Genomic DNA, 27,172 nt, shown 5'->3' on the forward strand with positions numbered 1-27,172 from the left:
TACAAAAGTTAACAACAGCTACCAAACACCTAAATATAAAAGCTACTATCACATAACTCAGAAGAAAACCCAAGTGTAATAAACCCTCATAATCTGGATCAGGTAATGATTACTTAGCTATGATACCTAAAGCACAAACAACCAGAGAAAAAAAACAGACACATTAAAGTTCATCAAAATTAAATGTGTGTGTGTGTGTGTGTGTGTGTGTGTGTGTGACCGGATGCCACTGAGAAAGTGAAAAGACAACTCAGAATGGGAGAAAATATTTGTGAATCATATCTGACAAGGGTCTAGTAACCAGAATACATAAATAACTCTTACAACTCAACAACACAAAGACAAACAATTCAATGAAAAACAGGCAAAGGACTTGAACAGACATTTCTCCAAAGGAGATCAACAAATGGCCAATCAGCACATGAAAAGATGCTCCACACCCTTAGCCACTGATCATCATTGTCCTCAAAGCACAACAGGATACCACCTCACACCTGGTAGGATGGCTATCATCAAAAGGCAGATAAACAATAAGTACTGGTGACAACGCAGAGTCATTGGAACCCTCATACATTGATGGAGGGAATGCAAAGTGGTGCAGCCACTGGGGCCCTGTTTAGTAGTTCCTAAAGATGTTAAACAGTGTTACCACATGATCCAGCAATTTTACACTCCCCCCCCCACCCAAGAGAACAGAGAACACATATCCACACAAAAATTTGCATGTGCATGCTCATAGCAGCATTTTTAATAGTAGTGGAACTCAAAAAGTGAAAACAACCCGAGTGCCTATCAAGTGACGAACAGCTAAACAAAATGTGGTATATTAGTATTAGGGAATATTACTCAGCCACGAAAAGGAATGAAGTACTGATACACACTACAAGATGGAGGAAACTCCAAAACGTTGCAGGTGACGGAAGCCAGACACAAAAAAAGCCCCATACATTGCGTGACTTCCTTGATGTGAAATATCCAGAGTGGGCAAATACAAAGAGACATAAAGTAGATTTGTGGTTGTTAGGGGCTGAGGAAAGGGGACGTGCGGAATTCTTTTCAGGGTGATAAAAATGTTATGGAGTTATATAGTGTGGATGGCTGCACAACCTCATGAATGTACTAAAGCCCACTGTATTGTACACTTTAAAACCGTGAGTTTTATGGTATGTGAATTACACCTCAAAACAAGGGAAGACCCCTCTGCCGTGTGTGGTGTTTGGGAGGGGCAGTGAGCGGGGGCAGGGAGTCTGCTTAGAGATTTGGTAACAACAACAATGAACAACAATAACCAACAATGCAACGGCTTCAACAATAAAGGCTGTTGTTTAACCTCATCAAACCCCTCATCCACTGTGTGTCAAGTGCAACTGTAGCTCATAGTGCCCCCTCCTGGATGCCAGAGAGGCCCAGTGCTCTGGGCCTCAGGGGTCGCAGTGGAGATGGGCAGAGGTTGTGACGGACCGGGACAGGACTGGTGGTCGGGTCTGCAGGACTAGGACAGAACTCCTCAGAGAACACCCCACTGATTTCATAAGATGGCTCTATGGCCTGATTTATCCAAGTGTTCAACTCATACTACCTACTGAGCGTGTACTATGGGCCAGGCACTTTTCCGGGTGCTGGGGATACAGCAGTAAATGAAATGCAGCCATCCCTCTCCCCGAGTTCTCAGGAAGCTCACTTCCCAGTGGGTGTGGCAGGCTTTGTGACGGTGATAGGACTGAGATGGGCTGTTTGCTACAGTACCCGTTACAGCTGAGCATCCGTACCTGCTTCTCTCTCTCCTGGGCGTGCTGTTGGGCTGCGCTTCCCGGCCCCACTGAACTCATGCGTGGAGAGCTGGCTTGTCCTGGCCATTGAAGTACAAGTGGAAGTGACATGTGACGCTTTGGAGTGGAAACGCTCACAGTCAATGCACCCTGTGCCATGCCCCCTTCCAGCTATGTCTTGGAGTTAGCATGCTGTGCACACAAGCTGCCATTGACCCTCCTTGCACACAGGTTACGGTGAGTAAAGAACCTTTATTGTTTTAATCCGTTGAACTTCTCTTTTGTTGTTACCACAGCAAAACCTAACATGCCTGATTAGTACACGTTCCCTCTCACTTTTTCTCCTTCTGTGGGGCCTGAAATCCAAACTCAGTCGAGTGCACACTTTAGAAAAGTGAGGCCAGCACCTCAGGGCAGTAACTCCCACTGAACACCAAGCGCCTGCAGGCCTACGTCACAGAGAAGGCGCTGTGGTAGCAGCCCACTGCGCGTGGGCCCACTAGACCGAGGTCCTCAAGGGAGCCTCAGATCATAGCCCCGTAAGGGCCGAGGGAGCGCCTGGCCGGCGCACCATGTCCAGAGAGGTGGATTGGTTGGAATTGCCCCCCAAAACAAGAGGGGATGTCTCTGCGGGTGCCGGAGCCTGTGTTTTGCTGACATGTGTGGAACACTCACCAAAAGGGAAAGCTGTCTTCGCTCAAGAACTGGCATGGCTTTGCCAGGACACACAGCAGTCGCACCGTGCCAGGATCACACTCTGTTTTCCACAGACTTCAGAATTTCTAGTCAACAGCCCATCCCCTGGGGAGCACCGGACAGTAGAGACCAGAGTGTCCCACCTCAGGGCTGTCCTTTAGTGCCCATGGTGGTGTAACAGGGTGCGGCCAAGAGGGGGGCCCAAATAGGGATTTGGAATGGGGTTCAGAACTCAAGGTGTCCAGGAAATATTAGAAAGATATATAGGATGTCCTCGCCCCTTCCCCCCAGGTTTGAGTTGGGGGAAGGGACACATGGAGCAGGGCCATTGAGAGCTGTTTTGCATAGCAACAGCTTTGCAGCCAACCTCTGGCATGGTCATTTCACATATCTATAACCTTTAACAGATATGTTAAATAGCGGTGGCCATGCTTTGAGCCAAGGGGAGGGAAGTGACTTCCACCTAAGACTTAACTGAGAGGCAACTCCCCCTGTTCAGCGCCTGTGTGAGAGCTTGGAGATGATTGGCTCCACGCCATGGGGCCACGCCTGCCCAGACTCACTATGGCAGCCCAGTAAAGCTGGAAGGATATGAGAGTGCTGGCAAATGTAGCCGATTGTGGGAGGAGTCGGAAATGGGCCTGCAGAGGAGGATTGGTGCAGGGATTTAAACCCAGACGTGGCAGCCATTGGGGAGAGAACCATGAGGCTTTGGCCAGAGTGAGGACCCCTGCAGCCATGCAAAGAGAGAATCACCATGAAGCTTTGGCTGGGGGAGAACCATGTGGTTTTGCCAGAGTGCAGACCCACGCAACTTTGGTGAAAAGAGAACCATGCGGCTTTGGTGAGGGTGAGGACCCCACGGTTTCGGGCTGCACTCCTTGGCCACGTGGCTTAGGAAGCAGGAGAGACTTTGCCTGGAAGAAAATGGGTACAAAGACTCTTGTTGATGGGCCACGAGAAGGTGCCACATGGCTTTGGATTAATTGGAGATCCTGCCTGGATGGTGACACAGCCGATGGTGCCAGCAGCCTGAATCACGGGTGTGTGCTTCTTTTCCTGAGTTTCGGTACCCTGAATTAGGGCAGGGGGAGAAGGAAGCACTGTGGGCGTTTGTGGGTATCCAAAAGGACTTTGATACTTTGATGAAGACATTAGGTCACTACTTTAAGTCTGTATAGCTTTAAATAAACATTTCCTTTCCTTTTCACAAATCTCTGGCATTGAGAGATGTCTTTCCTCTAGCATCAAATAAGTGAACCTAGTAGGGGGTCCTTTCAATAACAGTATATCGTGACCCGCCTTGTTCCTGTTCTGTAACAGTGGTGCTGTGTCTTTTGTGTCCTGAGGGGCCTCTAGAGGCTGGGTGCCTCCAAAAGGCACATGGGACACCAACAAGGAACGTGAGATAAAACTCAATCACTCACATATCTAAGAGACGTCCAGAGACACGGCTGTGGCTGGTGGAGCCCTTCGCCCCACACCCAGGTCTGCAACGCCACCTGCAGCTCGCGCTGAGCTGGGCCCTGTGCCAGAAGGCAAACGTCTGTGGACATCCTTAAACTGTCTCTCTGGCATATCACTCCAATTAAACCTCACCCAGCGTTCTCATTTGAATAACTTAATCTGGAAATCACATCTTGCTCCCTCTCTCCAAGGGCCCCAGGCAGCACAGAGTAAAAGTCCAAACACACAGGACAGTTAGAGAAATAAAGACACAGATCAGCAGTAGAGATAACCCTCCAGGATCCTGAGATAAGATGGTCATTGTGTTGAATTTGGCTCCGATTTTCTGGCAGCCACGGTTAGAAAGAAAATGGAGTGGCCCATTCAGTTTTGATTGCCTGGCTGCCTGACTGAAGGAAGGACAGAGGCATGGGTTCATGGGGTGCGCGAAGCCCATTTCCTGGTGCTAAAGTCCGCTAGGATTTATCTTGCGGTCCTTTATTTCAGGGGCACTAAGTCACAACCCGAACAACAATCCTTTGTAGAAGATGATGAATCATTCTTCAATTGGCAGCTTTAGCCCCATAAGTGGGCCCTTGATAAAAGGTGAGGGTAGTAATATCAAACCAAACCGAGACTCGGCAGAGACAGTTCCTGGCGCATCGGCTGAATGGGCCCAGACAGATGGGTCGAAGTTGGACATATGGCGGCCTGGGGAGAGAGCTCCAGGCAGAGGGAACAACTTAATAAATATTTCCTGAGCACGTACTCTGAGCCAGGCCTTGTCAGTGGGTGCTGGGGACACACAGATGGCCTCGGCCTTTGAGGTTGTAGAGTGGGGGGCAGATGCATGGACAGGTAGTTACCAGCAATATGGCCAGGTGAGGGGCAAACGGTGGGGGAGGGGGCTAGGCAGACATACCCAAGGCAGCCTGTAGATCTGAAGCCTCCTGGAGAAGATGCTTCTGAGCTGCCTCTTGAAGATCAAGTAGAAATTTTTTGCATGAAGACAGCATGTTGGGGTGGGAAGGAGGGTGTTCTGGGTAGAGAGGACAGCATGCACAAAGGCCCGGAGTAGGGGAGAGCACGATGGTGCAAATGCAATAGCTCAGGAGGGCTGAGCACAAGGAGTGGGAGGGGGGCTGAGAGATAAGGCCAGGGAGGGCCAGGGGCCAGATCCCCGTGGGCCACCTGTACAGCTGTGTGCGTGCTTCCCCCCAGGACACGGGGAGCATTTTAAACAGGAGAAGGATATGATCACTGCTTCAGATGGTGCAGCCCTTTCCTCAGAGGAGGTGGTCCAGCTACCAGGGTGAACCTCAACCAATAGACCCACTGGAGGTCCTCATTGAGGACCGTCCTGCCTGGAACTTGGTCTGCAGCTGGCCAGGGCCCCAGCCTGGCCATTCACGACCCCATGGATGACTATGAATGACAAAGACCTGACCCACTGTCCAGGGCTGGCAGTGGTGAGCCACTACCTGGAATGTGACCCTTAGCATCAAAGCTTATGGCCACCGGCTGCCTGTGAGCAGGGTGGCCACAGGGTGGACTGGATCTTGACCTTCAGTGCTCATCCCACCCTGGCCATTCTGACAATCCCTTCATTTCAGAATGAACAGTGGGAGATGGGGCTTAGACAAGCTTTATAAAACTCCAGATGTTTCTAGAAAGTGTCTGCTTTCAGATTTTTTTAGAGCAACTGTAGAGGGGGTTAGAAGATAAGAGTTAAGCTTATTTACAACTCTATATATTTGTCTCTTCCAGTATCTGTTTCCATAGAAACAGCAGGAATAAGCCACCAGTTCAAAGCCAAGTGTAGTCCATGACTTCCAAAGCTCCCATTTACTTCCACAAAAAAGGATGGTAACAGCATGGAATGTAGAGGGAAGTTTGAAATACTCCTCAGTCCCAAACTGCCCTTCACTCGATGACTGCCCAAACGGCCAGACACCCAGAATTCCCCGCATGCAGAACCCAGCGTGCAGAACCCAGAATTCTGGAGGCAGGCTGCTTGGCAGCCTGTGGAGACAGCCTTCCACCATGGCTGTGAGTGAACACTGCACACAGCTCCCGTGGGTGAGGGTGCCACACAAAATCTGGTCTCTTTTGCAGCCTGCCTGGGAAGCAGGCGGGGGGACGGTCGGTGTCAGGGAGGGCAGGCCGCCTCGGTGGCTGCCCTGTGGCTCTCCTGGGCGTGCAGTGTTTGGCCACCTAGAGTGCCATCCACCAGTGTACACACATACACAGGAACACAGTGTCAATTCCCGGTTTTCATCTTACTTGATCTAAAAACAGCATTTGGCACACTTCATCAAAACTTCCCTCTTGAAACACTTTCTTCATTTTGTTTCCCAGGCACCACACTCGTCTGATTTTCTTCTTATCTCTGCGCCTCTCCTCACTGGTCTTCTGTGCTGTCCCCTCCTACCTCCTTGATCCCCAAGCACTGGTGTGACTGAAGTGCCCTTGGTCCCCTTCTCTTCTCCATCTATATGGCCCCTGCCACCGTGCCCCCCAAGGCTTTCACCCTCATCTCCAAGGACCGTATCCGAGTCCCCATCCCAGCCCACACCTCTTGCTGAACTCCAGACCTGTACATTCAACACCTCCTCACCGTTGCAGAAGGTGTTCAAAAGGAGAATTTTTTCCCCAAGAAAACAAATTATATTTTAAAATTGTTTTAACATGCTTGGCAGACTTATCCCCGCCTGCTACATACAAAATGTAGACACATCGAACCTGCTCATCAGACTCTGTGAAGTAGAGGAAGGAAAGGCTGAGGTGCAATGAAGGAGCACGGAGCACAAGTGTGGGGCCAAGCCACGCGTAGGGCACTTGTCAGTCCCTGCCAAGAGCATTTGTCTAGGGCATTTGTCTCTGGAGACTTCTCCTTCCTCCCTCAAATTTCCCTGGTGCATGGACTGTTCTCGCTCCCGTGCCTCCGCCCATGGATGGCTCCCCCTCCTGGCTACCTCCTTCCTTTCCGACACCACTGCAAAGTCCCCTTCCCTGGCTTCTGCCCTTGTCCCCATCCCTGCTTCACGGTTCCTAGGGCTCCAGTCAGGCCACCTTCACTTCTCACTGTTCCTCTCTCTGGGGGACCACGCTCCTTCCCTCAGCTCCCATTCTCAGTGTGCTAACTGCCCCTCCCCCAAGTCCGTATCTCGGGGACGAACTGCTCCTTTGTGCTCTAGGACCCTGTGTCCAATCTCCCAAGCCCCTCTGCTCAGAAATGAACCCCTCCCGTTCTCTCCCAAACCTGCTCCTCATTCTGCACCCTGTCTCAGTGAAGAGACCCTCCATCCGATAGCGAGTCAGAGCTCGGGGCATTGCCCTTGCTGCCTCCCTGTCCTGCCCCCTCTGGGTCCCTCTCACAAATCCACCCACTTCTCTTTGTTCCCATTGCAACTGCCCTGCTTTAAGGTGACATCAGCTCCTGCCTGGGTGACTGTAAGAACCATCTCTGGGCCCCCACCTTGCTCTCCATCTGTCCCTACCCCACAGCCAGGGAAGATCTGATCACTTCCCTTATTGATTGTCTTTAATTTTGAAGTTTTAACTTCTCTGCTTAGCACACAAGGTCCCTGACAACCCGGCTCTGCCTGCACCATTTCTGCTCTTCCTGTCACTTCCCCAAAGGCACCCTTGGCTTTGGCTGGCAAAGCTATTTTATAGACATATGGTCTTTAAGGAACAATGAGATAATGACTTCATGCTTAATAGTGAGACATTACATGCTTTCCCTAAAATTGGAAACAAGGCAAGAACATCCCCCCCGCCACTGCCATTTAACACAGTGCGGGGAGTCCCAGCTAACACAACAAAAAGACAATCTAAGGAAAGGAAAGGAAATAAAAGGTACACAGATTGAGAAGGGAGAGAAATAAAATTGTTTGCAGATGTCTAAGTAGAAAGTCCCAAAGAACCAAGAAAACCCTTCCAGGAACTAGTAAGCAATTACAACAAGGTTGTAGGGGACAGTAGCTTAATATGCAAATGTCAATTGCTTTCCTTTATACCAGAAATGAGCAATTGGAATTCAAACTTAAAAACATAATGCCATTTATATTAGCACCAAGACCCAAATTACTCAGGCATAAATCTAACAAAATGTGTATAAGATCTGTGTGAGGACATCTACAAAGCTCTGAGGAAATAAATCAAGGTAGATCTACTTAAATGGGAAGGTATTTGATGTTCATGGCCAGGAAGACTCCAAAGAACGTTGTTCAGATGTCTCTCCTCCCAGCGTGGTCTCCTGAGATTCGATGCAGTCCCAATCAAAAAGCAAGTTGCTTTGTGGATATCAACAGACTGATCCTAAAGTTTATACGAAGAGGCAAAGACTAAGGACAGCTAGCACAATGCTGAAGAACAAAGTCGAGAACTCTGACACTATTCAACTTCAAGACTTACTATAAAAAAACTACAGTAATCAAGACAGTGTGGTGTCAGTGAAACAGAATAAAGAGCCCAGAGAGAGACCCATGAAAATACAGCCAACTGATCCTTGACAGAGATGCAAAGCTGATCCAATGGAGAAGGATGGTATTGGGCTACCCCAAAAGTTCGTGTGTTTTTTCCTGTAAAATAAGAGACATGTTTCATTTTCACCAGTAACTTTATTGATTTGGTTGCTGTGAATATGTCGGTTAGCTCCCACATGATTCTTCTCCATTAATAACTTGATTTGATTGCTATCAATTTCAACTGGTCTACCCAACTGGGGAGCCTCGGCCAGCGAGAAATCTCCAGCTCGAAACTCTGCAAACCACTTTTGACACGTTCGCTCACTCACAGCACCTTCTCTGTAGGCTACACAAATCTTTTTTTTTTTCTGTTGTGTTTTGATCTTTCTTGAAATAATGAAGCATAATATGCTGAAAGTGTTATGCATTTTCTTTCATCTTCAATATTAAAATGGCTACACAAAAATTCACCAATTTGGATAAGTTTTAAAATGCACACTGATATGACAGCTGTCACAATACAATCTAACAAAATTGTTTTGAATAAAGTTAAAGACAACTATGTGCTCTCAGAGCCATCTTACAGAAGAAGAAAACCAAGTGAACTTTTTGGCCAACTCAATATTTTCGACAAACAGTGCTGAAACAGCTAAGCACTTATGTGCATAAAAATGAATCTAGACACTGACCTTGTACCTTTCGCAAAAATTAGCTTAAAATGGATTAGAGACCTAACGTAAAAGGTAAAACTCTAAGACTTGTGGAAGATAATAGGAGAAAACCTAGGTGACTTTGGATTTGACAATGGGTTTTTAGATGCAACACCAAAAGCATGATCCATGAAAGGAATGATTGAAAAGTTGGACTTTATTAAAATTTAAAAACTCTGCTCTGCAAAAGACAATGTTAAGTGAATGAAAAGACAAGACATAGACTGAGAGAAAGTACACCTGGCGCATAACAGAAGCTATGCAAATGTTTGTTAGGTAAGAATGGATGAGGCTGTGGCAGCCAGACGCCTTCAGGAGGACTTCAGCATCTGATTTTTGCGCCTTGGACACCTGTGTGCACTCTCACTGGGAGAATCACCTTCATCGATCCTTTGTTACTCTCCAGCCTTCATCCTGCTCCTTTATTAGTATCTATGGGACCTAAAATAATTATGCTTATTGGTCTGCAGGTTACTGTCTGTTAGCCCCCACTGGCCTGTGGGCACCACAAAATCAAAGGCCATGTCTCCGCAGTGGAAGATGGAAGATGCGTGCGGGGCGGCTGGGCTGGGGGAGATTGCTCTGACGTTGCCCTGTCCCAAAGAAGCAAGTGGTCCAGTGGGGAAGGGGGGCAGTCGGGGAGGCACTCAGCACAGGCTAACAGCGGGCTAAGCAGCCCCACGGAGGATGTTCAGGGTGCTGGGGCCTGGAGCAGATAAGAGCAGGTTTGAAAATCAGGAGGAGCCAAGGCACTCAGGGACATGTACCAACACAGGGGCCAGGTATTGAAGCTCCATTACTTGTCGAAGAAGGTTCCAGAAGGAGGGAAGCATGGGAACAGGCTTGAAAATGAAACACAGAGCAAGGCCTGTGACTGGAATCCTGAAGAGTTCAGAATATCCAGAGCAATCTAAGCCATTTGAGGCAGGTGAGGGTAGATCTTGGAGTACTGTCCCCTAAGTGTAGACTTTCTCTCGCGCTGGGGGGCCTATAAAAAACAGCCCCTGAAGAAGAATTGAGGACATTTCACCCTTGGGCATCAACCATCGCTCTGCGGATGGCAGAAAACAACTGACAGCTTACTGCTGTTTGGTGGAAAACCAACAGGCCTGTGGGTCGGCTGATCAAGGGGTTCTGCTACCATGGCAACAGGGACAGGGCAACCCTAAACTAAGAGAATAAGAGGAGCAGTCCAGAAAAGGTTTAGAGAGCAATCACAGCAGACACCTAGAGGCAAACAGGGAGACGGAGACGGGGCATCTGGGTTGCGAGCCAGAGCCCGATCCCCTCCAGCCCGGCCTCGGGAGGTCTGGATGCCCTGGGCAGGACCCTCCCCCTTTCGGACTCAGTTTCCTCATCTACACAGACAAGCATTTCCCTGGGCCCCCGCAGCTCCTCAGTTTGAGAACTACTGCCCTGCAGGGTCCGGCCAGGGCGAGGGCTCTATGCCTAGAACTGCTTATAGAAAGAAAGGAGAGAAGGAAGGTGTTGATAGCAAACCATCACTTGCATGAGTCAGACGCCACAAGACCGATCTCCTTTAAATGGTCCAAGGGGTCAGGCTTCCTGAGCCCGTTTCCGGAGTCTGCTGACTCAGGGTCACTCCAGCGCCGCAGCCTCCCCCCGCCACTGCCGGAGCCTCGGATACCCCCAGTGAATACTCAGCCCCCACCTTAACCTTGAGTGGAGGTAGCAGCATCCTGTCTACTTGCCTGCCCTTGGGCTCAGGATCAAGCCAGCTGGGCCTGGTTTCTGTCCACCTGCCCCTGCTCCAGGTCTTCCCATGGGCTCTGTTTGGCCTTTCTAACCTTTCTATGTCCTGGGCCCTTGCCCAGAGATCTATGAAAGCCCCCCAAAACCGCAAAGCGCTGTCATGCATTGAAAGGCAGGGTTGGGTAGTAGGTGAGAGGGAAGTTAGTGGTGTTGCCACTGGCCTGCTGGGTAATCTTGGGTAAGTTATATAACCTCTCTGGGCTTCCGTTTCCCCTTCATTAAAACAAGATCACACCTCTCCCGCAGAGTCACTGTGAGAATTCAGTGAGTTAACACACAAAGCTAGCTATCGACACCACCATCACTGTTCCTGCCATTAGCATGACTGCCTGAGACTGTCACCACCCAGTACAGCCAATGGCAGCTCAGTTCTCCCTCACGTGGACACCCTGACTGGATCTCCAAATCCTGGTGGTGGGTGAGGAACTCCCTCGGGATGGACCCGGGGGTGACGTAGCCCCATTGCCTCCTGTGCAGGTGAATGGCGACCAGACATCACTTCCTTTCTGGAAACCGCCTGTCCACCCCAGTGACCTTGGCTGAGTCCCTGCCCCCTTGATCCAGGGCACAGCCAGTGGCAGCTCTGCTCCCTCTCAGGATGTACACCGAAGGTGACGAGAAGGAGGCGCCCAGCCCTCACTCTCCTTCCTAAATCCCCGCTGTCAGAAACTGCGCCTTAGCCACTGGTCCGGCCGTATCATTCCTCACCAGGCTGAGTAATCCCTCCGTCTGTCTCCAGACAATTGCGTCTGGGCATTTTATTTGCTAGAAAACCTTCTTGTCTAGAAGGGGATAAACTGTCCCCAATGCATAAAATGACCATTTCCAGTTTAGCTTAAGAATTCACTCTAAAATCCACAAAAATGTTTCCCTAACAATTGGAAGAACTGGAGAAGATTCCAGTTTTCTCACCAGCATCTGCTACTCCACAGGACAACCGTAACACTCAGCACACCCCGTTCTGCTGGCTCCCTCTGACAAAGGCATGTTTAACTAAGAAAACCGATGAAAACACAAATCCCCTCACTGTGAGTTTCCCTCACCTGGAGCACCCAGGAAGACCACTGCAGGGGGCCGGGGCCAAGGTTGAATGCAACACTGTCCCAATAGACACTCATGCTTCTATGTAACATTAAAAAAATTTTCAACAACAAACTTCTGATGTCAAATGTGTGACAATAAGTCTATTGTACGTCACTTTGAAAATCACAGAGTAACGCAAAGGAGCTCTCGGCACGCTTGCTCGCGAGCGCACCTCATCGGGGAACTTATTTTACGGAAGAGGATAAAAACGGACCCATCGATAGAGCCTATAAGTGGGGGTTTCTACAATGTGTGGGAAGGACACTCATTTCAGCGGCCCGAATTTCCCCCCATTCCAGATACATCAGCACACCTAGACAAGTTCTCTCACCATTCCCCGCCCCACCGGGAGGGAAGACCTTACACCTGGCCTTCCTGAAATGACACAGGCCTCAGACGGAAGGGAGCAGCACTAATGAGGTGCTCCTGATGGAGCGCGTGGCCCACGTGAACCTGTGACGACGACACCCCCGTGACTACCTCGGTTCCTCCTCTCGCAGTGCACCTTGGGCGGCCGAGCAGACGGGCTGCCTCTGCCCCTGTGTGTCTGGGGGCAGCGTCCCGCAGGCCTCCCTCCTGCTGGTGGCCGGCGCTTACCTCCATGCTGTAACTCTCCACCGTCCTTCTCAGGGGGTCCACAGCCTGCCAGCAGATCAGGATGCACAGGTCAATGAGCAGCATGCCCCCGACAATCACGAGCAGCTTCTGGTCCTTGATGATCTGCAGAGAGGGCGAGAGCAAGGCGTGGGGGATGGGAGAGGCAGCTTCCCAGCTGGAAGGTGAGAGTCGGGTCACCTTCGGCTTGAGAATCTCCCAAGACTCTCCGTCATCCACAGGACATATCAGCCAAGCTCCTCTGCCTGACATTCACGGTCTTTCCTGAGCCTGGCCTGGCCACTTCTCCTCTTCCTCTCAGGAAGTCTGACCACTCCTAGTCTGTGGCCCCGCTGTGACCCTCGCCCCGCCCCTCTTTTAGGGGCAGGTTCTTTTGCCGAAATGCTCTTTCTTTTCAGTCTGGCAAACTCCTAATAGTCCTTAAAGATCCAGATCCATTGTCGCCTCCTCCATGAAGTCCCTTTCATACCCACAGCAGAACTAATTTCTCCAACAGACCGTCCGTACACTTTCCGGGAGCAGTGATAGTAGCATGAACATTAACCACAGAAAGAACAGCTATCATTTAACAAACATTCACTCTGTGCCTGACTCTGGGTTGACCCTTTCCATACATCATTTCTTATATAAAGACACATATTATTATTCCCATTTTATGGGTAAAGAAACTGAGGCTAGTGCAGGATTAAGTAACTAGCTGGGTATACTATTGCTACTAAGTGGTAAAGCCCCGATTTGAACCAAGGTCCTCCTATCTCCAGAGTCCACACCCTCCAATAGTTACAGCGCTGACCAGACATGACACCGAGTTTGTATCCACACCTGCCCTCCTCAGTAAACATTTAGTTGTGTACCCTCAGGACCTAGCAGGGCCTGGCACGCCATGGGGAGTTGGCTGGGTTGAACTGAGATGAAGGACTATAAAAGGAAGAAATATAACTTCCATCCCTCTTTGCAGCTTATGATATCTTTATTGCACTGTGAAATTCCCACCCCACTTTCTGTCTGTCTGGTAGGGACTGGCCTGGGGACAAATCCTGTCAGTGACAAAGCTAACTGGTGTCTCACTCACTGCAAGTTTATGACCCCCCTCCTCCCAATAAAAGCTAATGTGATGAAGTAGTTTTAGAAAGGATTATAGGAAAATAAACAAAACTGAGGCCAGAAGCTTAAGAAATATCACCAGGTCTGGCTTTTAATGATTAAAGCCATTTTTAAACTGGAGACGGAAACTCAAGGGGGCCTCTCTGTGGCTAAACTGAGAAAAGAACAGGAAGACAGTGTTTCCGAGCTGGTGCCAAAGACCTCCAACCCACCAACGCCACTGCATCTGGGAGCGGGCGCCGGCAAAGCCCCTTCTTTGAGATTTTTGGGAATCATCTAAGTGAACCACCAAGGCTGTGCATCAACTCAGCTAACCTGCACCTTCCGGGGAGCTAAGCAACTCCCTGCCAGCCTCGAGACGTTGGGGCAAAAGGAAGCAATGCCCGAGGAGCTTAGGACTCGGAGGACAGGCTGGCAGGGCGATGCCCTCGTGGGGCAGTTTGAGCCCCCAGGCATTTACCCGCACTGAGCCTGACCCCTGGAAGGTCTTTCCCCAACCTTTCTGCCAGCACCCTCTTACCTTCGTGTCCCTGCGAGTAGCCACTTCACACTGTACGTGTGATAATGTGACCCATGTCTGTCTTCCTACTACACGCTGAGCCCTGTGCAGCTTGGCTTTTGCTAATTGCCCTATTCTCAGTGCCCGTCTGAGCCACGCACGGGGACAGCACTCAGTAAGCACGGGCTGATGGATGACGATCTGGGCAGACGTGCCCTGAGCACTCACTCGCGCCAGCCCTGTGCCGGGCTCTGGTGACAGAGATGGACAGACTTTGGTGCTGCCCTCCAGGGTCGGCAGGAGAGGCAGGCTTGTCCTGGGTGATTACGGGAGGGCGCTGGAGGAGAGGAAGTGGGTTCACAGGGGGGGGCTGGGGGGAGGGGCCATCAGGCTGAGGAAGCAGGGGGGCAACTTCACAGAGCGGGAAGAGCCCCAGGATGGCCACTGAGGGAGTGCCTACGGCATGTCGCCCCTGGTTCTAGAGGCCTCTGTGACTCCCTATCACCCACAGGACAAATCCAGCCGAGTGACCACTCCCAAACACCACATGCATGTCCTTGATGCTGAACCTCTCTCCTTACTCTGTGGCTGTGCTGTGTTTTTCGCCCTTCGGGCCTTTGTCGGTGCTGGTTCTTTTGTCTGAAACACCCAGCTCTTTCTGTGAGAGGCTTTGTGCATGGCTGGGGGAGTGGGGTGGGTTGGGGGTGGCTGCAGGCCAGGCTGGCTGGAGGGGGAGAGCTTGCATGAGATATAATGGGGCCTCACAAGAGTCCGCTGGAGGTTTAAGCATCTTTAAGCACCGGTGTGATGGGAGCAATGTGCAGCACTGAGGGGCGGACACGAAGCAGGAGCCTGAGGTGGGAGACCAGTTAGAAGCTGGGCAGTGGCCTGGTGAGCAGGGGGGAGGCTTGCTGCAGAGCTGCGACTGCCAGGATGGATAGGAAGGTGCCAGGGCCACAAACACTGGCAGCCTCCTGTCCACCCCACTTCCTATGCTCAGTCCTCTCCCTCCCCACTCCCCACCCGCCTTTCCCCGCCCCCCACCCCCTACCACCAAGTGACAGTGCCTCCAGATCCCACCTTTTTTTGTCAAGGCTTTCTTGTGAGACTGAAGGCTGACTACTCTTCCCAATGTCTTACTTCCAGGAAGCAGTGACCTTGAACTTGCTCCCATTTTCTTCTGGTCTCTTCCTGAGAGCTCGTGAGGTTCAGGAGTGTGGAATGCCTTAGACTCCAGCACACGAAACCTCAGGTCTGTTGGGACTGCACAGTGTATACTGGGCGGAAGTGGCACACTGAGGGGAAAGAGCTGAGAAACACGGGCTGGAGCTACACTCGGTGAGTCCCTGGCAGGGGGCGTAGACTTCCCTTCAGAGTGGGTGCAGCACCTTCCTGCCGCTGCATGAATGGGAAGGCACCCATGTGGCCCAGCTGGCCTTCAAACTTGATAAATATGATAAAGTCTTTCCAATTTTAAGGCTCAAGTATGAAGTCTGAGGTAGCATGGAACAGTGGAAAGACAGGAGTTGGGATTACATGGACCTGGGCTGGAGTCCTGGCCGCATCTCTTATATCTGTGTAATCCTGGGCAAATCGCTCCTCTCTCTCTCGTTCTGCACTCCCCATTTATAAAGCGGCCAGGTGCACGCAGGGGGACAGGGAGCAGGGAGGCTCATGTGCTATCTCTAAGTATGGTGCCAAGGGAAGAACGTGCCTTTGGGACTTAGTAGACCTCATTCTAATGCCAGCTCTTGACAAAAGTGATCTTGGGCACGCTGTATAACATCGCAAGGCTCGCTTCCTCCTCTGAAACTGGGACCACGGAGCCTGAAGCTGCAGAGTTGGTATAAGAGCAAAATGAGATTTACCGAGAGCACCTAAGTCGAGTGTTCAGCACAGATGAGATGCTCGACAAATGGAGGCTGTTTGGCTACCGTTGTTTGGGTTTTGACAATTAGTGATTCTGTTTGCGTGCCTGATAACGACATCCTGGGGCAAAATGTGATATTGCAGCCCCCCCGAGGGGCAGCAGGAGTCCTGGGCTTGAGCCTGCAGCGGGAAGTGGCCACGCCGCAGCGCTGTCTCTGGGGAGCTTTCAGACCACGGAACTCCTCAGTCTCCTGGACGTGGTTAGCCGATTGTTGCCAGATGATCGAAGTGCTCTTGCTCACCGATCACATGAGTCATAGGACATAAAAGCTGGTTCTTCATTACAGATCACAATATGGATGCATCACACTCTGGCACAGAAGAATCAACACTGAGACTCTTCAAAGCCAGGATGGAGTTGTCCTAAGTGGCAGAGTCTCTCTCTAACCAGAGCCATGGAGCAGAAGAGCCCCGGAAGTCCCCTGGTGCCTCTCGCACCTCGGCTTGCATCAGCATCTCTGGGAAGGGCTGGTGAGCAGCACGCTCCCGGGCTCCAACCAGGATTCTTAGGGCTGGGGAGGGTGTTGGAGGTGGGGGCTGAGCACCTGCATTTCTAACAGGCTCCTAGATGATGCTGATGGTGCTGCTGCAGCTGGTTCAGCCCTCAGTCAGTGCAGCCTTGGTCTAGACCAGAGGTCTTCCATCGTGGCTGCCTATTGGAATCTCCTGGGAAAGCCCCCAAACTCCTGATGCCCACACGCAGTCATGGAGTTTGATTTCAGCTGGCCTGGCCTGGGTAACTTCTTGTAACGTGCAGCCAGGGCTGAGAAGGATGGGTACCAGGCTTCGCATCTTACAGACACAGGGAAGTCGTCACAGACGCTGCTGAAGCCCAGCGAGGGAAGAGGCCCTATAGGCACGTACAGGCAGTGGTGGCCCAACGGGGCTCTTTCCTTTCTCTAAAAGCAGGCTGCAGCTTTTGTAAGGCGGCCCAGCATGGGGAAGGGGGCAGAGAAGAGCAGATACCCCTCCCCAATTTGGAGGGCGGCTTCTAAGCAGCCCTGGAAGTGCAAGAGGAGGGGGGGGTGAGGATGAGTGTGAGGCGCCAGCTCAGGAGACATTGTTTCCATGTGACCGGTTTTACAGATCAGGAAACCCAGAACCTGTTGGATGACGTGCTGCGCCCGAAGTCCCACGGCAGGCCAGTGCACGCCTGCCCTTCGGCTTCGCCTGCCGGGCCCACTGCCCTGGGCACGCCTGCTGTCTGCCACAGGTGCCAGGGCTCATAAGCCAGGAACCGGGTGGGAAATGCAAGTTTGGGGTGAAGAATCGCCACAACGGGCACCACATTCCAAAGAGTGATGGACCGCGATGCGGCATCTGCAGAGATGTCTGTAAGCAGGTTACACCCACAGCAGCAGGGGTGTGTAAAGTGGGCGTGTGTGTGGTGGCGGGTGGGGGGTCTGGGTAGGGGTTCTGGGTGGGCTGAATCCAGAAGAGGAGTTTGGAAAGAAGTGCCAGGGTGTGAGGAGATCCTGCCCCCAGGTGAGAGGATTGGAGGGTGGGGTGGGGATGGTTCCTTCTTGACCTCAAATCAGGAGAATTGAAAGAGGCTCCAAGAAGAGCCCTCAGGGAGCTGGATGGAGAGGGGTCCCTGCAGCCTGGGGGACCCCAGGAACTGGTGCCTGACTGCTGTCTGGGAAGCCTACAAGGGGATGACAGGCTGGCTAGATGCCCTTCAGGTGGGGGCGGGGGGGCCAGAAAGGGACAGCTGAAATAGTGAAATCAACCTGAAACCCTTGCGACTGTAGGAGCAAAGGATGCAGGAGGGCCTCCTGCAGAGCAGACTGGCCCACAGAGCAAGGGCGGGCCGAGCAGCCCATTCGAGACAAGCTGGGGGGTGGGGTGGGTCCAGGAGTGGGGAACTGCCGAACGCTCAGGGGTGGAGGAAGAAGCCACAAATGGCCACCTAGCAGAGTATTTTACCCATGTCAAGGGCGCTGCTGGAGAGAGTCCCAGAATGGGGGCTTTGAGAAACCCACAGGAATACCCAGGGGAGTCTGAAGGGCCTGCTTAACCGCTGCCAGGCCCAGCAAGCCCATGCCAGCCACTGGCAAGCAGAGCAAGTAAGGTCCTTCCTGCACTGCACTACTCCAAGCTCCAACTCTGGAGGGTTGCGAAGCCTTGGGAATGGGATCATGGGGAAAATCTCAGGCTGGCAAAAGAGAGGAACAGCCCACCCGAACCCCCTCTCCTAGGGCAGCTGCAGTCCTGCCACCGGCTCGAGCTGGGGGAGGGAGAAGCTGTGCCTTTGAATGCAGTTTGAGGCTTTGGATATTATGATGGACTCCACATATTAGTTGCTGACAAGAGGACCTTCCGAGAGACTTTCCCAAATCCTATCCAGGAGCAAGGGAGGAAGAGCAAGCTCCACCGGAAGAGTTGAAAGGACAGCGGTGGAGAAGGTTTGCCTCTGACACACCCTAAGAGTCAAGTTAGTGCACGTGCTGCGTACGCCCAACCACACCAGTGACAAATGTGTCCTTCTCACATGAAGGCAGAATTCCTCTCTGAACAAGGAACGATTAAATCAGGTTCCGGCCCTGTGTCACTCCCCTCTTTCAAGGACTCCCAGGGCCTGCAAATTAAAGTTCAGATTCCTTCCCATGGCTCCTGCCCTCCCCTGGGGCCTCCTCCTGCACCCTGTCCCCACGAACCCCATGCCCCAGCCACACTGAGCCTCTCCCAGTGACATGAACACACCCCGCCCTCCCCAGGCCACTGCACACAGTTCCCTCTACAGGGCTCGAAAACACCTTAGCCTCTGTCTGGCTAACTGCCACTCACCCTCCAGGTCTCCGCACGGTGACACTTCCTGCTTGAAGCCTTCCCTGAGCGCCTGTACTCCAGTACACCCCTCCCCACGCCCTGTGTCCCCGACCGGCCCTTTTCACTGTGTGTTGGAAACCCTTTGTCAACGGTCTGGTCTCCCCAGGGGGCTGACAGTGTACAGAGGGCGGGGCGGGGCAGGGGATTGTGTTTGTCTTGAATCCCCAGCAAACGGCTCAGTGCCTGGGCACATAGTAGGTGCTTAATACATATTTGTAAAATAAATGCTACGTGAAGACTGCAGGCACCCTGAAGCAGAAGGGGTGATTACCTTCTTCTTCATTTTCACGTTTTTGAAGATGGCATGGACCCTCCACGTCTTCGCAAACATGGCCCCGAAGGCGGTCGTGTAGCCCACGGTGAGAATCCAGGTCCTGACCTAGAGGCCGTGAGGAAGCATAAGCATTAACGTCTCCTAGAAGGACCAAGCTCGTCATTTAGGAGAGTATCCCAACACAGGGACCCTAGAGGACGGGGACAGACACTCTACGTATCAGACGGTGTTACTAGCACCTACAGTCACTCAATCACATTTCAGTCTGCGAGACATTTAGGTCCATCGGCCACTTGCCCGATCCAGGGCCCTGGGCACAGAGGTGTTGGAGATTCAAATCCTGCCTTCGGTGGTCCCCCAAGGAAGCCACCCCTGGAGAGAGGCATGGAGGGCCCCAGGGCCCCTGAGGGGGTCAGCCACTGAGGGTGACAGAAGAGCCCTCCGGCTTTCCCTATTTCATCCCTTCCTTGAGTACCTTCCACGTGGGGAACATAATTGCTGACTTCTCTGTCTCTTCACCTGCGTCTACAGGAGCCCAGGCGGCCCCAGGAACCTCTCCTATGGGGCTCCTAGGTCCTGAGTTGTGGGCAGGGGCTGGAGGAAGGCTCGGAACCACAGGGGCTGAGACTGGGCAGGTGAATGAGCCGGCTCTGGGCTTCTCTGGTGCTCAGCAAACCCGCCAGGGCAGGGCAGGACACAGCCAGAGCTGTCCCTGGGGGTGCCCGACCGGCAGGTGCACCCAGGCCAGCTCCAGGCCACCAGGAGGGGCTGCTCAGTTAGGGAGGAAGGCCAGAGGAAAGGGGCTATGACCTCGCACTCCCCCTCGCAGGGGCCTGTTTCCTCAGGCAGTTGGAGCAAAAGAGGAGCAGATGCTGCCTCTTGCTGCCCACACCCCCCACCCCCGCCACCACCATGGTTCAGCCACTTGGCTCCTCCTGTGCTGTGTGACCTCAGCTCAGCAGTCTGGTTTCTCAGTGCAAGGCCAGCCTGGCCCTGAGCCCACACTGGACTGTGGCTGGCTCTTGCCTATTCCCCAGGACAAAGATGTACGCTGATTCTCACCCCTGGGCTGGTGGCTGATAGGAACTGGCAGCCCTGATAGGAGTCAACAGCTTGGATCCCTGCAGGCAGAGAAGGGCAGCCACCATGGGTCAAGGTGTGGGAGCCTCCTGGATGCCCATTCCCTGCCTGCTCTGCCATCATGGCCAGATCCTGGCCTCTCTAGACCTCACCCTCACCAGCTGGACTGGACACCCTCCAACACCCAGGACACTCGCCTCGATCTATCCTGGGCCCCACAGTGTGGCCCAGCCCTCAGCTGTGCGCCACTGAGGCTTCCTGCTCCCTGGGACAAAAAAAAAAAAACCAAACCACAAAACCCTGCATGCTCTGCAAACCCCAGTTCCAGGCTTTGCTTTCTTCAGCTCTGTTGAGCTGGAGGAGAGCGGCCAGGACCTCGGCGTCCAGAGGGATGGGACACAGCAGGTTTGCCCAGCCCGGGTCAGCCGTCAGCACATGCAGGGAGTTCCCAGAAGTGCTCCAGCCGAGTCCCTTTATGGGGTCCTCGCATTCTGCCCTTCTAGAAACTTGGCTCCCCAGCTTTTCATGGACAACACATTTCCTCTTTCTACTTTATTTGTGAAAACGGAAACAGGCTGGGTAGACTGTCAGGCTGACCCTGAGTCCAGGAAGGACAATGGTGTTATAGTTATTGTTTAGAAATATGGGCATGTGAGGTGTGAACACTGACGAGGTACAGGTGGGCACTCATCCTCTCTTTTTTTTTTAAATTTAAAAAATCAGGAGAAATTAGACAGGCAAGAATGAATCTCAGTCTCTTAGGAAGGCACAGGAGGCCACATTATTAGCCATATTACAATGTGCGTATGCAAGAAAAAGAAACAGAAAACAGAGGGGAAGGAGCAATCAATCATTGCACATTTAGACTTGAGCTCATTCAATGACCGAATTGTACATTCTCAGGCTGTCAGAGTTGCATCTCATTCATGCATTTGTTCATTCCTTCTCAGGCTCATTCACAAGTACAGATGCTCTTCCACTTATGCAATGGGGTTATGTCCTGATAAACCCATAGTAAGTTAAAAATATCGTAAGCCAAAAATACATTTAAAACACCCAACCTATGGTTTAGCTTAGCCTCCATTAAATGCACTCAGGACACTCACGTTAGCCTACCACTGGGCAAAATCGCCTCATCGAACCACATAGCGCCAGCCCAGGAAAAGATCGAATTTCAAAATTCGAAGTAGGTCTCTACTGAACGTGGATTGCTTTTGTACCACCGTAGAGTTGAAAAATCCTAAGTCCAAACCACCGTAAGTCAGGAGACTGTATTATTAGACCAGAGACTAAACATATTTGACAAAAACAAACAAACAAACAAACAAACAGAGACAAAATAACAAAAACTGGGGTGATGTTTTTGGAACCACCAGTTGGGTGAGAAAAGTACTTTGCAGACAAAGAAGCCGAGACTCAGCACAGACAATGCGTGTATCTCTCTCCACCAGGCCATTAGCTCCAGCCGGAGCGGAGCCTGGACCTCGGAGCCCAGACCTCTGCGCCTGGTCCCTGTCCAGCCTCCTCTCCCCTACCTCATACTCCCCCCTCTGCAAACGGGGTCTCCTGAGTCCAGATGAGGTTCATTTTTGCCAAGGAGTCGGCTGTCACAGGGGCAGGGCACACTGGGTGGGGGGTGGCCTGAGAACAGTCCAGGGTGATCGCAATACCCTTTCAAAGCCAGACGGATGGCTCTCACCCATTTTTGACGATGTTCTCCTACTAGAAAAACAGCTCTCAACATGAACATACACAGAAGGTGGAAACCTTAGGAGGACGGAGAAAGAGGAAGTAATACCATTATTCTCACCTCATCACGTGGCTGACAAACTCTCTTATTTCATGTAGAAGTGTTGCCTTAATGTGCTCAGCATTATTATATTTGCTTTGACTTTTTTTTTTAAGGAATCATTTCCAGGCCACTTGTCTATTTTGTGAGGGCTAAATTCATTAAGACCCAGTAATATAAATGAGTTAAGTTAGTGAAAACTCAATAATCTAAATTTAACCTGGCATCTGGAAACGGCAATACCCTGCCATAAACTGGAAGCTGAGAAGGGCTGAGGACCTCCTGGGCGGACCAGAGTCACGGGCTCAGCTGACGGTGTCCCTGGGAAGGCCTGCTGGCCAGGCCGGGCCGGAGCTGCTGTCTACAGACCTGGATTCAGGGAGCGCTCCCACCAACCCCTCAGGGGTAGGTAAGAGTGACTGTGAGCCTGAGCTGTCTGTGCAAGCAACGCGGTTTATGCCGCATGCCTGCTTTCTGCAGGGAGCCTGGCATTGTTAAGTGTCCGGCAGAGGGAACCTAGGTGACCCGCCCCCAACAGTGACCCTAAGGGGCACCGAGTGTCCAGTATGTGTCCCCAGCACTCAGCACGTGTTGTCCCAGTTCCTTGCTGGGGAGTCAAGTGTGTCCCGTGTGACTCTGCTGAGGGAGGAGGTCCTTACAAGCTTGTCTGGTTTTCCCCAGTCTTCGACCCTGGAACCTTTTCTCTTTGCTAATTTTCTTTCCATTCTTTCGATGTAGTAAATCACTGCTGTGAGTACAGCGGCATGCTGAACTCTCCCAGTGAATGACTGGACTGAGAGCTGCCGTGGGGACCCTCACCACAATGTCCCACCACTCTCTGGTGTAAAGGATCGACCAACCACTCCATTTTCGGGAAAACTCCTGGAGAAAGACCACCAGACACCCCTGTGAGCAATCAGCCCAAGCAGTAAATATTAGTAAAGCTTAATTGCTTTCATTTTTTTTCTACATAAAAAGTAAATAAAAGCTGTAATATATTCTTCCTCAAGATGATCCCTGTGGGTTCACGTCCCATTTGGAAACAGCTCTTCAGGCAATGGAGAAGCCACGCTGGAGGGGGACTCAGCGCAGGAGCAGGACCCTGTGGAGACGCCCTCCCCAGGCTGGCTCTGCACAGGGTCAGCCCTGGGGGAGGCCCTGAAGAAGGCATGCGTTTTTTTCTCCACTCCTCCACCTCTTTAAGAAGGAAATGGACCCCAGGGTTCGGTCCTGCAGATTGAAGGGCTCTCCCTGGGCTATCGCCCCTTACTCCCGGGCTTCTACCACTTTATTGTGCTGACAGTTCCCTTATCTCTCTCTGGCTCCTGTCTCTCTTCTGAGCTCCAGACCTGCCTATGCCACTGTCCCTGGAGATTTAGGTGACACTTAGTTGTCCCATAAAACCTGCATACTCCACAGCAGAAGCGGAGCCCATCAGCTTCCCCTGAGCAGCTCCATTTCTTCCCAACCCAGGGAGGGGTGCCTTTATCCACCTGTCACCCAAGTCAGGGGCTGGAAGTCCCCCAGGAGTCCTCCCCCACTCTCACTCTCCTGGTCAATCCCCAAGTCCCTCTCCTCCTCGGTCTCGCCCACCTCCAACCTGTCCTTTGCTCTTCTCTGTGCTCAGAGGTGGGGTCCCAGGCTAGCACCCCTGGGGTCCCTTGCCCTCTGGCTGGATCTGAAAGGCCCATCAGGAAACTGGAGGGCATATGCTCCCAGCTGCTGCTGCGTCTGTGCTGCTTCTCTGGCCACAGCTGGCCCCTCACAGGGCTCCAGTCCTCTCTGGACTCAGGAAGACCCCCTCCTCTCCACCCTTTCGGGCCTAGGAGTGGTGACCCTCCCTGCAGTGCCTGGGCTCCAGGGGGTTCCATGCCTGGGTGTGCCCCCTCAACCCCACCCCACCTCCCTCTGTGAACCGCTGGGCGGGCTCTGCCATCTTATTCCCGTGTGTCTTGTTAGGAGCCCCTCCTCTCTGTTCTCATGACACCAACCTCATTGGTCATGAGCGGCTTTGGAGTCAGACTGACCTGGGTTCAAGTCCTAGCTTTGCCACTTGCTATCTATGTGAGCCTGGGAAGGTCTTATAACCTCTTAGAGTCTTGATTTCCTCATCTGTGAAGTGGGGATAACAGCCATGCCTCTGACTCCAGAGTGGTTGCGAGGGTTGGATGAAAGCCCGTGTGTGAAGTGCTGAGGCTCTTAATCGAAGTCTGACTTTCAGACACAGGTTCCTTATCACCACTCACTGGACACCTGCCCGGGGCCTCCAGCAGGCGATCTCCCAGCCTCTGCCCTCACCTCTTGCTCATCCGAGAGGGGAGGGGTGGAGAGAGAGAGAGAGAGAAAGACAGAGGGAGAGACAGAGAGAGAAACAGGGAGGGAGTGGGGAAGAGGCCGTTCTCCAGTGCAAATCTAAGCAAGTCTCCCCAGGAATAAACCCTTTGCCACCCCTACGAGCCTCCAGGTTAAATTCCAGATTCTCAGCACAGTGCAGCCCCACCACCCCGACACCTCTCCTGCCACTCCCCACATGGCATTTCACTCCCAAGCGACCGCACGCTGCTTAAATGTTCCACACACACCGCCAGGCCTGTCACCAGCTCTTCCCTCCACTCAGAATGCCACTCCTGTTTTTATCTCCTTCACAATTCTCATTTGTCCTCCAAAATCTAAATTACAGGCCACCTCCTCTGAGAAGCCCTCCCAGACCTTGTAGGGACATCGTGGCTGCCTCCCCGTCATGACAGCTGTACTCACACACGTTTCTGCTGTGCTGGTCACGCTGAGATGATGTCTCCATGACCACCTGCCTGCCTCTCCCAGCAGAGGGTGCTGCTGGGCAGCACGGCCCGCTTTGCCCACTTTAGATGTGGGGACCCAGTGCTGAGGGGTGATCGGGCCGTGTGGCCCAGATAAAGAGGTAATGAGCTCTTTGTCACCAGAAATGGGCAAGTGGCGCTGAGCAAGCACAGGGCAGAAAGACCACAGAGGGAACAGGAGCATTCAATTACAAAAGAGGCCAAGTTCCTGGCCTGAGTGGGTCCTTCCACCTGAAAGAAATAGGCCGTCTGTGGGGTACTGGGCTCCCTATCACTCCACATCCTACAGCCCCCATTAGGGTGGTGTCGGGTGTTCCCTGCACCGAGGGAGGCTTGTTTGATGGAGTCCCAGGTGTCTCGCTTCTGTGTGGCACTCTGATGCCAAATAATGGAGAAGATTCTAAGGGGCTCTAACGATTCTGTTTCCAATATGTTGCCACTGCTGTAAGTCTCTTCTGATTCATCAACACAAGACAAACTGCTACTTCTTTTTTTTTTTCCCAAAGTCTAGAACATATTTACTCTTCTGCTGTTAACATCTTTCCTTTTCTCTCCCCAGCCATAAAGCTCTTGGGCCTCTGCACATTGCCCCGAACACATATACAGGGAGGGGGCGGGAGGAACCGGAGGCAGGCAATGCCCATCACAGTCTCAACTATGAAAAAGGGGGAAAAAACAATTAGAGCAAGTCTCCAAATGGAAGGGAAAATCTATGCCCGGAACAATTGTGCTCAGCTGCTTGTTCAATTGATTTTCGGAAGGGCTGCCTGGCAGAGAGAAGGGTTTTCATTGCTCTTTTGGGGATCAGTGGGTAAATGGACACACAGCGTCTCCGGCAGGTCTGTTCTGACAGATGACTGGGGAGGCTCCAGGCCTCCGGTCAGCGTCACCGGAGAGGCACGTGGGCCCCAGGCCAGGAAGTCAGGCAGGAGGGGGATGAGGCCCTGGTAGCTGGCAGGGTGCTGGGGGGGGGAGAAGCCACTTTCCTGCTGTCCAAGGTTCTGAAAAGGGCCCTCTGGTTCTGACTGCTCATCCCAGGCAATCACTAGTGAGAGGGCAAGGAAGAAAGACCCAGACTGTCCCGAAGCAACCTGCAGACCTGTGTTACATAGGAGGTCACCCTAGAGCTGAAAGGCCTGGCTCCAGCCTGTGGTGCCTAGGGCCTGCCCTGTCTTCCTGGGCAGGGGGTGGTGGAGACATATGGTGTGTCCTAAGGCAGTAAATCTCACAAGAACATCCTCCATCAACAGCTCTAGAGACCTTGTCTTGCCCAGGGTCCTTTAAGCGAGATCTGCATGGAAAAGGCCTGTAGGCAAAGCCTTCCTGGGGAAATGATTCAGGGAGCCATGGGAGAGTCTGGGCACAAAAAGGGGTACTCTGGGCCCCCCGTCAGGGCCATTGGGGCACCTTAGGGCCCTTGGGCCTGTCAGAGAAAGGCCTCCCTTTGGGAAGGAGGCGTTGCTGAGAGGTATTCCCATGTGAGCATTCCCATGGTTTTTGAAAGAAGCCCCTCCCTTCGGCCTCCCTGCCAGAGAGCTTACCCGGCCACAGGCCTAAATTTAGCTCCTGCCACCCTGGAGGCCAACCCTCCCATGCAGGTCACAGAGCGGGCCACTGCCCTCAGTGGCCTTGGCTCAGGAGACCCAACAGTGCAGAGGGAAAGAAGGGGCCTCTTCTCCCCGTCATGAGCCCATGGGTGCCCTGGCCTCTGGAGATTGGGGGGGTTTGGCAGGGGTGACGTTCTCAGTGTGGGCGGTGGCAGCAGGTGTGAGGGTGTGCTGGGAGGGGCTGATGTGTGTCTCCAGGCAGCTCCGTGGACCATGTTGCGGACAAGTGGGCGCAAGGGCGAGAGAGGAAGGGGAGGGTGGGCGTCCCATGGTGACCATAGTTGGTGTGAAATTTCTGGGCAGGTAAGAGGCATCTTTTAGGACTTCCAGAAACAACTGCAGCTCATGCTGAGGGGTCCCCTTACACTAGTCTTTCCCAATTTGTCCCTTTGCTTTGGCCTCACTCCCTCCCCTATCAGGACACATAACATGCTGAATGGGAGGTTTTTACCTACACCTTCCTGTCCACACAGCCAGCTTCCCGTGGGCCGAGGTCTGTGCAGTCCAGCTCTGCACCCGCAGGTCCTGGCGTACAGCGGTGTCTTGGAAACGTTATTACACGAATGCATAAATTATAAACGAGAGCCAGGAGTGGCCCACCTGAAGGTGTGTGGGAAAGGAAGACATCTTCTGCCCACGGGCTGGAGAGTCTAGGAGCCAGAGAGCCCTTCACCACGG

The 27,172-nt window shown here is 52.5% G+C and overlaps 1 protein-coding gene across 1 annotated transcript in view; it reads right to left on the bottom strand.

Annotated features, from left to right (window-relative positions):
- Positions 1–27,172, bottom strand: part of GABBR2 (gamma-aminobutyric acid type B receptor subunit 2) — a 337,904-nt gene that overhangs the window by 43,057 nt on the left and 267,675 nt on the right. The window contains exons 12-13 of the mRNA XM_037035951.1: positions 19,197–19,304; positions 12,547–12,669 (exon numbers count right to left, since the gene is read on the bottom strand). Of these exons, the coding sequence (XP_036891846.1) occupies positions 12,547–12,669; positions 19,197–19,304 (231 nt within the window). The remainder of the gene's footprint in view (positions 1–12,546; positions 12,670–19,196; positions 19,305–27,172) is intronic.

This window comes from Sturnira hondurensis, unplaced genomic scaffold (assembly GCF_014824575.4).
Source record: "Sturnira hondurensis isolate 20B ecotype Veracruz unplaced genomic scaffold, ASM1482457v3 Scaffold0022566, whole genome shotgun sequence".
Lineage (NCBI taxonomy): Eukaryota > Metazoa > Chordata > Mammalia > Chiroptera > Phyllostomidae > Sturnira > Sturnira hondurensis.